General features: G+C 35.6%; 1 protein-coding gene across 1 annotated transcript in view; it reads right to left on the bottom strand.

Annotated features, from left to right (window-relative positions):
• LOC138321255 (epidermal growth factor-like protein 8) overlaps positions 1-7785 on the bottom strand; it is a 43332-nt gene extending 35547 nt beyond the window's left edge. The window contains exon 1 of the mRNA XM_069264802.1: positions 6938-7785. Coding sequence (XP_069120903.1) covers positions 6938-7023 — 86 coding nt within the window. The 5' untranslated portion in view covers positions 7024-7785. The remainder of the gene's footprint in view (positions 1-6937) is intronic.
• Between the last annotated feature and the right edge of the window lie 11501 nt (positions 7786-19286).

The following is a 19286-nucleotide window of genomic DNA, read 5'->3' as shown; positions in this document are numbered from 1 at the left end:
AAATAATGTTGCTCGTAATGTGACGGTTTACCGAGTTTGGATATGCTGAAAATCTCCCATTTTTATATTAGATTGAAATGTTGTCATTGACTTGTCTTCTTAACTTTTTAACTATTTTAATATAATCATATAATTCGCCTAATATCTAGTGACTTCACCCATATAATAGTTTAACATATTATTATTACATATATCACTAGTGTAATACGACTTGAACCCTCATTGGTTTCATTGGTTGGAAATCCGTTGTGACGTCATGACTTCACGGCAGTAAACAATGATCCGATGTCTTTAGTTGACAAAATGACGGCATCCACTGGAGTTTTGTTGAGATGTTTCGAAATAAGGATTGTGGTAGTAATGTGATAACACATATCTTAAATTTATGTTTATTTCATATGTGATTATATAAAACACATCTCGAAGTTTTTATTTTTTGCTCGCCAAGGCTCGCAAAAATAAAAACTTCTTAGAATCTATACATAAAATTGCATATGAAATGAACACTTATTTAAGATCCTACATATCATAAGATAGAGATATTAAGGTAGACGTCGGTCTTTTAAATGTACATCTTCTTTTAGTAGATAATCATAATCTCTTAACTTTCAATTTTGTAGGATATTAACAGAGGATATATTGTTTACAGTTAATAAACGTATGTGATAATTTGACATATGCACTCTAGTATGTGGCAAATCATCTATTTTCTGTATAGAGTCGCACCTTTACTTACGATGTGCTAACATATCTTTCATTTATAATGCATTTAGGGTGAAACAGTTCGTTTGAAATATTGGCATTAGGAAAATCAAGATTTATTCTAATTTTGCATTTCTTAAGATTTACGAAGAACATTTTTAATGTGTGAACGACCGCATACAAGGATGTTTTACTGTACCTCGTGATCATGTGAGGTACATTAAAACACACATTACAGCTAAAATACTATTTTAATAGACCGCTTTTACGATTCACGTTTACACGCGCATTTTGAAGGTTAGTTGATGCATGTAGATAGCATGTGTCGGTCACCCCTGCTGTTAAATCATCCGTAAAAGCACGAGTTTTACCAGTGCAAGTAGTCACGCTGTGAGAGTGGTCGCTGTTAGCTATAAGGAGTCCACTTATACTGATTAGCATGTATGGTGCCTAATCAAAGGGCCTTAGGTATGTATGTATGTAAATAAGTTAAAAATTGGACAAGATGGGCATTCACTACTTTCATTTCCTGAGACTGAATTTTTTTGTTACATACATTGCCGACAAGTGTTTCATTAAAATTGGGACCAAACAGTGACTTATGAAGCATGTCACAGCCATATTCCATCGTGCCTAAAAACTGAAGTTCATAGCCCTATAATCTCCGGTTCTTTCCATCTCAGGCTCTTTCAATCTAAGTGTGCGAACTGGCGAAGGAAAACTACATAAAATAAGACCTATGACCGCATTTGCGTCATAATAAATAACAAATAAACGAATAGAAATAAAGATCTTTTGGAATTCTTATCTTTCCTTTAAATGATGCTTCAGATAAGATCAGCTTATCTTGTGACCCACTCACTGTTGCGTTTCCTGCATGTCTCCATAGTGCACTAAACACGGATATGATTCAAGAAATAAACTTTAATTATTAATGTTTTATTCAAATTTTATTTCGTTTCCACGACGTAATTTGTCTGCAAAATGTGGATCGCTGAGATCGACAGTCTGGCTGTTGATAAGAATGTGGTTTATATTGAAGATTTAGAATTGACAGGTTATAAAGGTTATCCTAATAGCTACACTAACATACAGTTAGCGTGGACTAAACTCGACAGTGCCTCTGTCCACGCATCGTTATGGCGGTGAAAATAGACACCTTCTGCAATGAAGGAAACATTCATCAATTTTCTTATCAGTCGCTAAAAGGACGGCCATATCCATTTCAATACTCGCTGGGAAAGATTGCTCTCAGGCCAAAACTTTATCAAATCATAACCTGACATCAAAGACACGTGCATGAATCTGTGCATATTGCACGTGCATATGTTCGTCTGAAGAAACGTGTTGGACAGACAAGAAACATATTGCACATTCATATGCGAAATCCCAGAAGGTAGACTTTGATGAATGCAAATCGTTCTGTTATCAAAACAGCATTGGTGATCGATAATCAAATCAGAGGTGGTTTAAATGGGGTCTTCCCCGAACACCAACTCTGGGTAGGGTGGGGTGTTTTCATAGGGGTTAAGGTGTGTTGATAGGGAGTTATAGTCTATCTCAGAATTGTTCTCAGTGCAAGATCACAGGTAAATCTCAGGTAAATCAACTCACCAGGTAGGTGATCAGCAAATCAGTAACTGTTATTCTCAAGATGCTGCAGAATGGTGTATAAAACAGAGGCATACTTCAGAAAAAATCGTACTTGCCATGATATTTGAATATAACGTTAAATTATCAACTTGACTTGTATTTGTACACTTTCAAGCTTTATAAGTGTAAATATTTAATAGAAATACTATTCTAGATCATTCAATTTTATCATTTTCTTATACTTTTTATACTCTCTGATTTATTTTAGTTTTCAGATTTAGATTAATATACACTTTTTAAAACATCTGTACTAGAATTGTTGAATTTACAGTTTATTATTGATCTATACTTGACTGTGTTTTTTTCAGTTTTCAAGGATGAGAATCCTCCTCTTTAATTCAGAGGATTTCGTCTGATTGGGCAATATTTAGGAGAAACAAATAATGTCAGATATGATCTAAAATATCATAAACTGACCCTTTTAAACACTTAGTGGAGGGATTTCTCTTATAAGTGAAGATGTTTCCTCCCTTTGTTGATAGGATCGATCACTTTTTTCATCTATTTTCTGTGATATAAGCTTTTGATCGAGTAAGGCATTAAAACCAGAGACTTAGATATAATATCATATATATATTATACCGAAGTCTCTGTTAAAACTTAATGTATAAGTTGAAAAAAAATATGGAATTAAAGGTAAACTGTATGATTGGTTTGAAGCCTACTTATCTGACAGAAAACAACTCGTATTCATAAACGAATATCAATTACCCGGTAATCTAATGAAAAACCGATAAATGCTTGAGTACCGCAAGGTTCAGTACTTGGTCTTTTCTTTTCCTATTGTTTATAAATGACTTAACAGATAATGTAATATCTTATATAAAAATATTTGCTGATGACACATCTCTATATTGATAATGATGATGACCTTTTACTGACAGTAATACATGCAGAGTTTTTGGATGATGATCTATCGTCAATTTCTTCATGGGCTGATAAAAAAAAGAGCATGGTCGGATTGCATCTTTAATATTTGTGAAAAAGTTCCATCAAGACAGAACTTATTACGAACATTGAAACATTAAACATTAAACATAGAATATACAGACATTATTTGGGATACCAGAACGGAACCATTGACTTGATGACATAAGCCGACTCATGATCAGCATCACAGCTGCTGCACCTTGCTTAAATTGGCAGGAACTATTTTGCATATCAATTCAATCAAAAATATTTTATTTTATATAAATTATACAAAATGGGATTGGGTAACAGGCGGTGCCTATATCAACCCTTTCCCTCTTCCACTAGTGTACAACATTTTATACAAATTAAACATTAACAAAACTGTAGTACACAGAACTGTATAATAGTTACAAACGCAATTCGTTATATAAACCTTACTGGAACAATATCTTACAGGAGAATTGGATGCATTATGTTCATTTAATTTTTAACTGTAAAGCGTATTGTGATTAAAGGACAACTTACATAATTGATAGAGTAACTGTTTTATGTGAACATTTTGAAAGTATGTCTTCTGATAATCAACTTATCTTTTTAATGAATTGTGATGTTTTACAAGTTAGTCTTTCTAAATATATCTTTTTAGCGATGAGGAGAACTTAACTATAACTTTAACTGATAATGTTGTTTTATTCACATATATTGTTCATAATTTTAGTACATTCGTGTCTCGTAAGCCAATTAACGGCTCGGCATTTTTACTAATGAAGAATATTTTTTTTAATTGTAGATGTTGTGTAAAAATGTGTGACATTATTATGCATTATTATTATTATTATGTATATTATCATAGGTATGAGTATAAAAATTACCTGGTTGAAAAGTTACCTGAGTTGGTGTTAGATTTTGAAACAGACTATAACTAAACTTCAAAGGGTTCCCTACATAAACACCTCCCTTTGTCTTTACCAGAGTTGGTGTTCGGGGAATTCGCCTGTCGCCGTTTAAATATAAACTGGTTGAAAATAGCAATATCGAAGCAAGACTTCGTAATATATGAATTAAATCGGGCAGCTGAAAAAGCACCATTAGTTGAAGCCTTTTTTTCTGCAAATATCCTTGTTTGTATATTAAAAAAACCCAGCAAAGGTGATATATGTGATACGAGATGATGATTAGTCACAAATAGACAAGAATTTTACGTTAATTATTCATTTATCATATTGGTCGTGTAATAAATCAGTCCTTGTAATGGTACCACATTGAATATATGGACACTTTTAAACGGTCGATCACAATTCCTATGGAAGATAACTTATGTTTAGAAGACCCACCTTACTTGCGTGTTTGCTTCCAAACGATATTACAATACACCGGAGGGAAAGTGAATCCGTTACACTTTAGTCGTGAAGTCTCATAAAACTGTCAGAAATATTTATCGCAAAGAACACTCTTTAGTGGAACCCTTGTTGGCTAAAAATAATTTAATGATTGGTCTTAAAATAGTAACAGAGTAAATTAGATCAACGCACATAAATTGAGAGAACACTCTTGTGACCATCTAGATTCTTATTTGATAAAAGTGTCTAAATACATCATGAAAACTACAGTGGTAGATGAAGTCAAGATATAATGACTACGATAAAATATTTACAGTACTAATACACATTATTGCAATCCCGTTTGGTGTAGTGTTATGACTTTTTAGATTTCTTATTATTGTTATATTTGTTGACACATTATTCTTTGGTGTAGTAAAAATGAGACTTTCATGACCATATATTTACCTACATAAAGTATTCCTGATAATGTAATTTCCTTTTTATATGTAATGACGGATCACCGTGAGAGCTATCTGTCCTTCGAAAATGTCACAATCGACACTGCAATAGGAGAAAACTCTGTAATATATGAAGACCGAATAGTAGTTCTCAAGTTTGTTCTGTGCAAATTATTTTTGGAGTTACAATGTATGTTTCCTTTTTATTTCATCAGTTTTACTTGTCAGCATTTCTTCTCGGGTTATAGAACGGGCTTTCATAAGAGTAATGTTATCAAAAATAATTTACAACTGACACTGTTTCTGTGTCGATAAACTAAGTTTGGTCAGATTTCCCAATAACTTGAGTGCAGAGCGTGATTCGATTCGGAGCGTATGAATACAATTTGTATATGTAAACATTGGCGATCTTCTTTTGACATTCCACATAATCATGTGTCAACGTTTACAACTAACACACGTACAAAACAATCGGAGACATGCAATAGAACATATGTTTTTTTTAAATCTGTTATTACTATTTGACTTGAATACAATAACTAAAATATAGGAACCATTTTTGTGATGTCATGTAGAAAAGAGCGCGCTTTTACTGAATGGCTAACATGGATAAACATGACAGTATAATTTTGACGGCGAATAACACACGGTAAGTGATTGAATCAGTTGTTCTGGTTGATTTTATTATTTGAAGAAAATATTGAATATATAAGGATTAACCTCTTACTTTGCTTAGTTTATGAGATAATAAATCCAATTGAGCAGTCGGTAAATTATAAGTAAACGCTTCGCGTTTACGCAATTTACCTCGTGCTCCATTGAGTTTATCGTCTCATAAACTAAGCAAAGTAAGTAACTTTGCTTAGTTTATGAGATAATAGATCCAATGGAGCAGTCGGTTAGTTGTACGTAAATGCTTCGTTTTTACGTAATTTACCTCGTGCTCCATTGAGTTTATCGTCTTATAAACTAAGCAAAGTAATAGGTAAATCCTTAGATACACTTATTGTTTGTAAAGGGTAATTTCTGTGAATGGTAATCGTATTTAATTACGATGTCGTTATCAGATCAATGTGATGGGGAGATTAGTATCCACTTACATGTACTTATTTGCTACTTTAAGTAACATTACGATTTTGTGGATACAGCTGTAATTACACGCCCCATTATAAGCCTACTTGTAAACGGATTCGTGTGATTGCTCTGTAAGTGTCAGAGATATCAGTTTGATTGGACAGTAATGACTTACTTATTTGTCGAAAGGAAACACCTTTAGAATTTATCCCAACAAGAGACACCTGTTTCCGTAGCTTTAGACAAATTGATTATTTCTGTTCATGTATTTAAACTCTCATTAGCCCAAAGTTAGAATATCAACGTTACAATATTCCGATTTCTCGTGGTGATTTTGATTTCAAAATGTATTGGAAATTGTTCCATTGATTACTTTTTTTCCTGACAAAAGTCGGAGCATACAAAGGGCGATAAGAACTTAAAATTCTCTGTTTGGTGACAAATGTCAGATACAAAAAATTTGTAAGTGGAATTCGCTGTTGAGTACAAAATTCACGTAGATCATTACATTTATTTTAGTATTAGTATTTAAAGCGCCTCGTTATACCTATACTATGATGATAAGGACATACGGTCTGTCGTTTGCTGCGAATCAATACGCATTATTACTTATGTTACAAAGTATTGCTATCATATGACAATTGGAGACAATATGAATAAAATAGAGTATAGTCCTCGTATATATGAATGTCGTATCTTATCATACAAATTACTTAGTCTGATTACAATCTTTTCATCATTAACATTAGCAAATTACTTTAAAGTAAATCCCTACGACATGATTTAATTGACATGTAATAGTGATGATGTACTTACCCAGGTCTGAGAGTAACTGCCTCCGAAACATAGACGACCACGGCCAAAACACAATACACTATTGATTGTACATTCACCATCTTCATCAGTTATCTCCCTTGTCAAACGCGGATTGCCAGTTTAAATTAACACAAATATAGCACTGTGTGACTATTGTTTACGGAACATGACAGATAGATATCCAACGACGAGTATAATTAGCGTGATATTATCATGGTCCAGTTGTGGCGCTCGAGGAAGATTCTTTGCTGTCACGGAGGTATCCTTATTGGTTCACGGCGTGTTTGAGATGGTTATCTAACCTTCGAATTGATGTGGTAGATATCGTTAATAAACTTGTTATAATAAAACGACTTCCACTATTATCCAATGTATTTGATGAAAATTGAAGATATTCACTGAAGATTCGGTGTAAATATCTGTTACCTCTTTTATCTGATGTCCAATGTTAAATATCTGTTCTTAGTTCTTTTGACGGCGAGATCTCCACAATTCTTTTTAAGATGACTAGATAAATGCAGTTGTCCAGTTGCTTCTAGTCTAATTTTCAACGTTGGTCAGTTTTCAAAAAAGCGAGAATAACCAATGATATCTTGTAGGGGCAAACTACTTCTACAGTTAATTAAGAAAGTCATCATACGCCTACTAACCATAACTCAATGTCCTACCTCAGTTTTTACACATGTAACGTTGACGTGATAATGTCAGCGTGCCTGTAGTAGTAGCTCCGAATGTATTAGGAGTATGAAGTGTGGTCTACAGATACTAGTTAACTACTTGTAGGGTCTGTTCCGAAGCCCGTGACGGTTATATACACACAGCCTCTCAGCTTCTCTGTGTACCAAACACTGCTATTACAAGCCTAAACTATTACATCCTTGTCAAAAAGTGATGACTTTTTATGTTTTCGCCATGCTGCGGCTTGCCACCAATAAATGTCCAATCCCATCAACAATTTCATATGGAGTGAACTTTCTTTGCGGGGTAAAATGAGTCATAATTTTAACACTTAATGTATTATTTTGTTAATTTAAAAAAACCAACCTATTCATGATTAAAACTTTCTAAGAGAGCAAAGCATCTCATATATATGACAACTGACCCCGGGTTCATGAAACAACCTCATATAATAGTGGCCGCCTTAGAGAGGGTTTGTTCTCAAGAAGTGAGCCCAATATCAACCATTCGAATATAGTTTGATCGGAACTTGTTAATATAAGTTTCCACTTAATAATAAGAAGTTTAACTAAGTCTTCAAAACATGTCACAAGACTAGAATTAAAATCATCGAAGCATTGCATTTTAGGTATGCTTTGTTGGTAACAGCCATATGAAGACAAGTGTATGAAAGGAAGATTGGAGAGTATGTATTACTGTCATGAAAAGAATATGTCAACCTAGGAAAATTTATGTTCTTAAAGACAGATATCGACTGCCTCCTTTACCCATTTCCTTTCCACTAATGTACCCTTCCACAGACATTCCCACACACACAACACATTGCATACATGGGAAGCTGTTCTCAAATGACACTAACGGGATATTACATACAATCAACCAATCAACCGACTTCTCCTTTTCCACCCCTCCCCCATCTCTTTGCTGAACATTGAGAAGTTGTTATTTGTTTACATTGATTTGTATATTATAACAACAATGTTCAATATTAATCTGTATTCATGGAAAATTTTCAAAGATGAAAATGACACAAAAACAATTATTAAAAGAATGAGAATTATATCATAATGCCTATACTGAGCTTTTTCGTTGTGGCAGCGAGGACTATACTATGCATATTGGGAATAGCAACAAGTTTAGACGCTTCACACGTGGAAATGTTCTTGATGGTGGAACGTTAATTACGCGAATGACTTTTTACCACGAACATTTCCCCTACGCGTACATATATGTATATATAAAACCATGTTTTAAATGGTATATTTATCGCAAAATAACTACGTTGCGAAATGATGACATACTCAATTCGCGAAATAAAGCACTCGTGGTAATATTAGTAGTTAATGAAATGGTGAACTACCAGTTTCATGCTGTTAAAAACTATGCTGTAAAGCATACAATACAAAACAAAAAAGGCTTACATAGATCTACTAATAATGTTATTGGCATTGTTTTCGGATATCTCAATGAAATTAATATGTTTGTTTTCAAAAACGATTTATTATCTGTCCCTCTTTCAAATAAAAAACCCCAGTTAAATCATTGAACAATAATGACAATACTATATTATCATGTTTTGTTATATATTGATTATTTAAGGCAACCATGACAACAACAAAAATTTCTACTCAACATTTTATGTTATAATTATGATATACCAGAAACAACAGTGTTAACAGAAAACGTTGGGATGGTAATGTGGTCGGGGGGTTAACCAGTGTCTGGTGTGTATGTACATCTCCTATCAACCCTGCCACCAGATACTGAGCAACCTCGACCACTTAACTAGTCAATGAGGTGAGTGGTAACCCCTCTTGAAACAACATTTAGAAATACGGATTTTTTATGTGAATAATTAATATAAAATACCACGTAAGTATTATTTTACTGTTTAATTAAGTGCGATCAAGAGAAGACGTAATTTGGACATGCACGTGGGCAGTGAATACATTTAATAAAAAAACATCCAAGAGGATGAAGCTGAATGTTCTAATTGGCCCTTTGTATGGCTTAAATACGTAAGTAAAGGAGAGGGTAAGGTTATCTGCCTCACGTACACTAAATACCAGGGTCTTACTAATGTAGTTACTTTCATATTTCGCTTTTGCTTGATTAATAGCTTATTAGAATATCCAGTTCCCCGTAGGAAAACTGTGACATTTAAGTCTTTAGTCGTCGTTCAGTGTGACACCAAAATTTTCAAGGTCTATTCTCATTAGAAGCTAAATCAACCATCATCTTCTTTTAAATTAGATAAATACTGTAAGTATTTATAAAATAAATAGGTATTAATTTAGATAATCATATTGTAAGATATCAACTGACTACAGTTTTGTTAACTTTGTACTTTTCACTCTTGTACTGATGTTGTAGTGTACACATGTACTGTACATGTACCTGGTAACTACATACCATATTTGTGTGTATATATAACACATGTACTGTACATGTACCTGGTGCCTACATACCATATTTGTGTGTATATATAACACATGTACTGTACATGTACCTGGTGCCTACATACCGTATTTGTGTGTATATATAACACATGTACTGTACATGTACCTGGTGCCTACATACGTGTACCATATTTGTGTGTATATATAACACATGTACTGTACATGTACCTGGTGCCTATATACCATATTTGTGTGTATATATAACAAATGTACTGTACATGTACCTGGTGCCTACATACCATATTTGTGTGTATATATAACACATGTACTGTACATGTACCTGGTGCCTACATACCATATTTGTGTGTATATATAACACATGTACTGTACATGTACCTGGTGCCTACATACCGTATTTGTGTGTATATATAACACATGTACTGTACATGTACCTGGTGCCTACATACGTGTACCATATTTGTGTGTATATATAACACATGTACTGTACATGTACCTGGTGCCTACATACCATATTTGTGTGTATATATAACACATGTACTGTACATGTACCTGGTGCCTAAATACCATATTTATGTGTATATATAACACATCTACTGTACATGTACCTGGTGCCTACATACCATATTTGTGTGTATATATAACACATGTACTGTACATGTACCTGGTGCCTAAATACCATATTTGTGTGTATATATAACACATGTACTGTACATGTACCTGGTGCCTACATACCATATTTGTGTGTATATATAACACATGTACTGTACATGTACCTGGTAACTACATACCATATTTGTGTGTATATATAACACATGTACTGTACATGTACCTGGTGCCTACATACCATATTTGTGTGTATATATATTGTATGTTAATTCAATCATCTTATGCCATCACAACAGCCTGTTACAAAACGTTTTGAATGAAAACATTTTCTCCCCGTTCGTCGACAATGATCCCCATATTTGAAGGTCGTGTTTGTTACATAATCTATCAGATTCACTGTGTTATTATTTAAAACATTCAGAAATATCTGCTTACACAAAATTAATAACTACGTCCCATAATTTGTCTGATGTACCTCACTGATGTGTGAAAGTCATTCCGCGCAAACTTATGACATTATATGAACAGGTCATTGATGCAGAAGCAGACAATTTAAACCACAATTGAGATATCAATTCGAAGTGAAGAACATAGATCTTTACCATGATAATAAAGAGGTCTCAGACTTTAAATATAAAAACGGTTAATATTTCGTGATTTTCACTCACATGTTATGATCTTGCTTGAAATAATCATTATAAACAAGTATCCGTTTCCTTCTGTAATTTGAATCAATTTTCAATACAATGGTACATGTAACATACATACCACAATAAAAGACTTTGAAACTACCATCATTCGTATTATTTAGATGTTAACCATCTTCGGATGACTACATTATCTGACGTCTTATAGTAGCTTGTCATCCTGTAAACAGATATGACGATTACGGCTTTAAAGCATCCGGTTCGTCAGGTATCTCAGAGATTATTGCCGTCTGCCATGGTTACATGGTTCCTCCCGGAACTGAAAGGTGAGACGACACTTCCCGTGATCAGTTAATGAAATGCCATATGACGTTTCCAGTAATACGTCATTCCTAATAGAAGATGCATAAATGGCATGGTGTGGGCTTCTCTAGCTACTTTTGTTTCTAGTTTTTTTCTTTCTGATCACCCGTTCGTCCGTATGATTATGTAAGCGACATGTATCCTTTTGTATTTAAATCAAACTCCACATAACCCGTTCAATAGAGGATGTTCAGACAATGGGTAATGTCTTTTTCCTACTGTTTTCAATGCAATTCCAGCTTCATTGTTGATGGATTGCCACCAAATTGAATGGGTGTCTTGGGTATTAAAATATCTCAGAGCTTTCCAGTGAATTCCAATCACAGTTGCTATTTTTCCACTTGTCATACAATTATATAATGTAACAGCGATACTATTTATTATCTTAATTCATTTCTAAGTCACAGCTGCATAAGTCATACAAACCTAGATAGTCAAAAAGCTAGTCATGCTAATATAGATTACAAGGACAAATGTTAGACTTAGTTTCCTGGTTATAAAGTTTAACGTCATATATTTACATTTCCGTTTTCTCTTTGCTATATAACCTTACCAACTGCTAAATCGTTAACACTTGCGTAAACGCAGTGTTTGCCGCGCAAAAATGCACACACCTGAACTTTAACTTCCGCAAGTAGTGTAAATGCGCATCCGATTAGGCCTATTGTATCTGTATGATAAATCTTCAATATACTGCATGTATGCATGTAATGTTAATCTTTAATTATATATCAGCAAATAAGATATTTAACAAATATTGTATAAATGGGATGAAAAAGATAAATTTAATGTAGAACTATATTTTGTGTACTCTCTCAATTCCATCAATTAACCGGCTGTTCCAATAATCGTATAACATTGAAAAACAGAGTTTTATTTCATTTGAACACTTAATTGTTAATGAAATGGTCGGTCGAAATGTAAATATAAGGAATGATTGTTATTGTTTGTTGTTTACTGGTGTGTAAACTGCATTTTTTGTACAGCGATTTCAATATGACGCACTAACGCGCGTTATTTAAAATATACATGTATGTATAAAAATGCAGTTAACACACCAGTAAATAACAAACAATAAAAAAATTCCTTAAATAACAGTCAGGGTCATTCTATGACTCTCCGTATATACTGGAAGGCTGTCGTATAATTGCGTTTTGCCTCCTTATAATAGTGCATTTGTTTCCATTTTCATAGTGATATTTCCTTGACGCCTGCAACTGAATACACAAAAAGTAAACTCTACCGGGTCACATTATACTGACAACGTGGAAACCTATCGCCCCATTCTCTTTATGCTGAAGTAGCAAAAACAACCAGACTCGATTCTGGTGTGTCTATGTCAGGAGACATAACACAGACTCTTGCTACATGTTGAAGTCTTATATCGTCTACAGTGCATAAAGTCCCAAAATCTGAGACCGACACCATTATATAAAATCCCAATTATAGTGGAGAGAACTCATCTGAAGGCAGAAAATGAGTTGGTATCAATGAAGACGTTATGAAGAAGACAAAGGAACGATTTGAAATGTAATCGTCTTATACAAATAGGGGCAGCACGTTCAATTCTAACGCCTGAATAGTCGGCCAAATCTAGGTTATCATCACAGCTACGCAAGATATACGATTCTAGGTCACAACGACACCAATCATACAGATATAGGTCACAGTGATACAAATAATACAAATCAGGGAAACAGTTTTGTTTCGGTTTTTATGAAGGATTGACATTATAACTTGAATGAATATGGAAGTATAACAAAAATATAGGGGTGCTTTAATTACACCACCAAACGTTGTATGATGGGAATAAACATAGGCAAAAATTTATTCAAATTTATCCTAACATTTCAATATACTATTGATAATCTCTTCAATGGCGCAATTTCATTGATATAATTTTTTTTTCTGTAAAGGCATTATGCTGTTGTATAACCCAATCATCTGATGGAGCATTGAAATGGCAACGTAATGTTTCCTTGATAAGTTAGTAAAGTAAGCATGATTGAATTATTCAATTAGTATCTTCACCATTCTAGTATCCTCACCATCCTAGTATCCTCAACATCCTAGTATCATCACCATCCTAGTATCATCACCATCCTAGTATCTTCACCATTCTAGTATCCTCACCATCCTAGTATCTTCATTCTAGTATCCTCAGCATCATAGTATCCTCACCATCCTAGTATCCTCACCAACCTAGTATCCTCATCATCCTACAATCCTCACCATCCTAGTATCCTCACCATTCTAGTATCCTCACTATCCTAGTATCCTCACCAACCTAGTATCCTCACGATCCTAGTATCTTCACTATCCTAGTATCTTCACAATCCTAGTATCTTCACCATTCTAGTATCCTCACCAATCTAGTATCCTCACCATCCTAGTATCTTCACTATCCTAGTATTTTCACAATCCTAGTATCTTCACCATTCTAGTATCCTCACCATTCTAGTATCCTCACCATCCTAGTATCCTCACCAACCTAGTATCCTCACGATCCTAGTATCCTCACTAACCTAGTATCCTCACCATCCGAGTATCATCACCATCCTAGAATCCTCACCATCCTAGTATCATCACCATCCTAGTATCCTCACCGTCCTAGTATCCTCACCATCCTAGTATCCTCACCATCCTACAATCCTCACCATCCTAGTATCCTCACCATCCTACAATCCTCATCATCCTAGTATCCTCACGATCCTAGTATCCTCACCAACCTAGTATCCTCACCATCATAGTATCATCACCATCCTAGAATCCTCACCAACCTAGTATCCTCACCATCCTAGTATCCTCACCATCCTCCAATCCTCACCATCCTAGTATCCTCACCATCCTACAATCCTCATCATCCTAGTATCCGTACCATCCTAGTATCCTCACCATCTTAGAATCTTCACCATCCTACAATCCTCACCATCCTAGTATCCTCACCATCCTACAATCCTCATCATCCTAGTATCCGTACCATCCTAGTATCCTCACCATCTTAGAATCTTCACCATCCAAGTATTCCCACCATCCTAGTATCCTTACCATCCTACAATCCTCACCATCCTAGTATCCTCACGATCCTAGTATCCTCGCCATCCTAGTATCCGTACCATCCTACAATCCTCACCATCCTAGTATCCGTACCATCCTAGTATCTTCACCATCCCAGAATCCTCACCATCCTAGTATCCTCACCATCCGAGTATCCTCATCATGCTAGTATCCTTACCATCTTAGAATCTTCACCATCCTAGTATCCACACCATACTAGTATCCGCACCATCCTAGTATCCTCACCATTCAAGTATCCTCACCATCCTAGTATCCTCACCATCCTAGTGTCCTCACCATCCTTCAATCCTCACCATCCTAGTGTCCTCACCATCCTACAATCCTCACGATCCTAGTATCCTCACCATCCTAGTATCCTCACTATACTAGTATCCTCACCAACCTAGTATCCTCACCATCCTAGTATCTTCACCATCCTAATATCTTCACAATCCTAGTATCTTCACCATTCTAGTATCCTCACCATTCTAGTATCCTCACCATCCTAGTATCCTCACCAACCTAGTATCCTCACGATCCTAGTATCCTCACCATCCTAGTATCATCACCATCCTAGAATCCTCACCATCCTAGTATCATCATCATCCTAGTATCCTCACCGTCCTAGTATCTTCACCATCCTAGTATCCTCACCATCCTACAATCCTCACCATCCTAGTATCCTCACCATCCTACAATCCTCATCATCCTAGTATCCTCACGATCCTAGTATCCTCACTCACCTAGCATCCTCACCATCCTAGTATCCTCACCATCCTACAATCCTCACCATCCTAGTATCCTCACCATCTTAGAATCTTCACCATCCTACAATCCTCACCATCCTAGTATCCTCACCATCCTACAATCCTCATCATCCTAGTATCCGTACCATCCTAGTATCCTCACCATCTTAGAATCTTCACCATCCTAGTATTCCCACCATCCTAGTATCCTTACCATCCTACAATCCTCACCATCCTAGTATCCTCACGATCCTAGTATCCTCACCATCCTAGTATCCGTACCATCCTACAATCCTCACCATCCTAGTATCCGTACCATCCTAGTATCCTTACCATCCTACAATCCTCACCATCCTAGTATCCTCACGATCCTAGTATCCTCACCATCCTAGTATCCTCACCATACTAGTATCCGCACCATCCTAGTATCCTCACCATTCAAGTATCCTCACCATCCTAGTATCCTCACCATCCTAGTGTCCTCACCATCCTTCAATCCTCACCATCCTAGTGTCCTCACCATCCTACAATCCTCACCATCCTAGTGTCCTCACCATCCTACAATCCTCACCATCCTAGTATCAGTACCATCCTAGTTTCCTCACCATCCTAGTATCCTCACCATTCAAGTATCCTCACCATCCTAGTATCCTCACCATCCTAGTGTCCTCACCATCCTTCAATCCTCACCATCCTAGTGTCCTCACCATCCTACAATCCTCACCATCCTAGTGTCCTCACCATCCTACAATCCTCACCATCCTAGTATCAGTACCATCCTAGTTTCCTCACCATCCAAGTGATCTCACCATCTTAGTATTCTCACCATCCAAGTATCCTCACCATCTTAGTATCTTCATCATCCTAGTGTCCTCACCATCCTAGTATCCTCACCATCTTTGTGTCCTCACCATTCTACAATCCTCACCATCCAAGTGTCCTCACCATCCTACAATCCTCACTATTCTAGTATCCTCACCATCCTACAATTCTCAACATCCTAGTATCCTCACAATCCTAGTATCTATCCTATATATCCAAATCAGAGCTTTCTTCAGGTGTCATTTCAGAATATTACATTAATTGATGATATGACAATTATAATACAGCAACATTTTAAGCTGATCGCAGCAAGGCTAAAACAAATATAAAAATATCAAAATAATGAATTACATCCCGAAAATATCCCATGGTACTATGCCCTATATGGAATGAAGTACTGATTGCGCTTGCACCAAAACATATCGTTTTATATGTATTATTGTGTTGATTAGGCGCATTCATGATTAAACATGAGTTATTGTTCAATTGGTGAATATCGTTTATGTTCGGTCGGCGATGGAGCATCGTTAAGGTTTGGTTCACATCCTAATCAACGAAAGACTCTTACATTCAGGTATTTCAAATGCCTGTTTCATTTTAGCACTTTCATTCGGCCAAAAGCTTCAGAGAGAAAATAAATGTTAAAAAATACATTATAAAGAGGTTGTACAAGTGTAGTTATAATAAATATGGCGACACTCTGATATTCCAATATATGACATATGTAGACCAGTGACGATGGGTACTAATGCGGTGCGAAGATTCTGTCGGTAATTGCGTCTGATTCTGTGTTTGATACCCTTATCAACAATAACATTATCCTATAGTTAAGATTGTAATAAGACAAACGTCTCTGCGTTCAGATCTCAATTCTACCGACACTTCAATCGTATTCGTTATAGTATTTATTACATACATAGTTAAGCCTATTACGAAGCATAAAAATACTTGGAAAAAACATATTATGCTTTGTAACAGAAGATGTAAATTGCCTACAACGCGTCTATATATATGTTTGTCTCACTTAGCTTCATTATTCTGTGTGTAAACTGGTTAAGGTGAAAAATTATCCTGTTAGCGGAGACAAGTTCCTTGAATGATGATTTGGTTACTAAATTATTGATATGTTGTTATCGAACCTCGACAACTATAATCACTTTCTTCTTTGACGCCAATATTTCTGAAGTCACTTTCAATACACTAATGAATCCATATATTGTTAGGTTCAACATGCGTTCCCGCGATTCTAATCAATTTGTTTTACAGTTATGTTCTCTTTAATTATATATACACCCTACTACGTAAATATACAACACTTCGGTAATTACATCCATTTCTCAGATACAGATTTCTTGATAGGCTAAATATTCACTATACTGAACTGATGTCACGTGATATAGAGTCCTTCTATAGCCAATCAGAAGGAAGATGAAGAGTTAAGTTAATGCATCAATTGACTAAACAAGTTTTAACTGTCTCCATAGTATTACAAGGAGTGAAAGAGAACAATAGTTGTATTACTTACAACAACATTTGAAAATTGTGCGATTAATAAATTTTCCTGTAAGACGTTAGGTATGGAACCGTTATGTGACAGACAGATTGGCTGCCTTACCTGTACGCTAATTATATCGGCCATATTGTTAATGATAACATTTGACAATGGAACATGTGGTATCTCAGTTCCTGTGAGGGTGACAAATTTGAATATCTACCAAGTCACGTCAAGGTCATTCCTGCCCGTGGGAATGTTCCATATCGTACATGGCGTGTCTGATATCCAGTGTTACTCCCGATGTCTTTTGTCCATCAGGTGTCTCTCCGTGAACTACCAAACGGATGGCCAGGTTTGTGAGTTGTCTAATATGACGGTGAGTACAGAGTCGGCAGGTACAATAGTCAACTTACAGGCCAGGGAGGGATGGCACTACATCGAAAAAAACAACATTCCTGTCGTAAGTAATATCACTATATTTGCCGTGACAAAAAGGATTTAAAATGTCTTTACTATTATGGATTTAAAACGCCAAAAACTAAAATTTGAACTGATTAAAACTTAGTTTAGTCAAATTAGAAGCTTCATTATCATGGGTGATTTCGCCCGTGTATTATTTGTGCATATATCACTAGTGGAGCAATTTCAATATTGTCTTGAAAGTCATTGTGACGTCCTGTCAGAAACAATAAAATGATGACAGGAAAAAAAATGAGAATCTGTTAATAGCATGAATTCTGGGTTGTTTATATTAGCAGGCCATTCGTCAACATTGTTCTCCTTGTTTCCGTCATCCTGGGTTCTTGACTTTTTTATCGGCGGTTCAACAGCTAAATTTGAAGACAGAGGGTCTCAGACTTTCCATGATAGTGTCCGACACGTGCTTTTAATGCCCTGATCAGTATAACCAGTGTAGGTTTTTAAGGAATTCTCAGATTTTTGTCCTGTCACACTCATTATATGTCTTTCAGCAAATTGTTCTTTGTCAAGGACATGGACCGCTGTAGCCCGCAAACTATGATTTGTATATCTGCGTGACAAGCCGGCTTTTCCGCTAAAGGTTTATATGAGACCATAAATAATGAAAAATAGACTCACTTTCAAAGGTGTTAGTAACACTGCCTAAATAAAATGAAAGCTATTTTGACAACATAAACTTTATGAAATGATGATTGACGTCAATTTGCTACGCATATTTTCGTGACTTACCTGGCTTAGCATATATACGGCCATCAGCGGTGTTCGGGTCCTCCTGGAAGTTTTCTGTAGCTTCATCTTTAACCATGTACACGTACATATTGCCATTTGCGTCTGTTGTTGCAGCAAAATCGCCAGTTCGAAAATTGTGAATATTTTCACGACCTCTCCTTCCGAAAAACAACATCATGTCTACAAATGCTTCCTGCTGCAGTTTGTCACTGTCATCCAGAACAAAATAGGCATACAATTTCTGAAGATTTTTTTTATGATATTAACTGGTTTACTTAGAATGGATAAGTGCCTGTGTATACCATG

The sequence above is a fragment of the Argopecten irradians genome, chromosome 4 (assembly GCF_041381155.1).
Source record: "Argopecten irradians isolate NY chromosome 4, Ai_NY, whole genome shotgun sequence".
In the NCBI taxonomy this organism is placed as follows: domain Eukaryota; kingdom Metazoa; phylum Mollusca; class Bivalvia; order Pectinida; family Pectinidae; genus Argopecten; species Argopecten irradians.
This window is presented reverse-complemented; position numbering and strand designations above follow the sequence as displayed.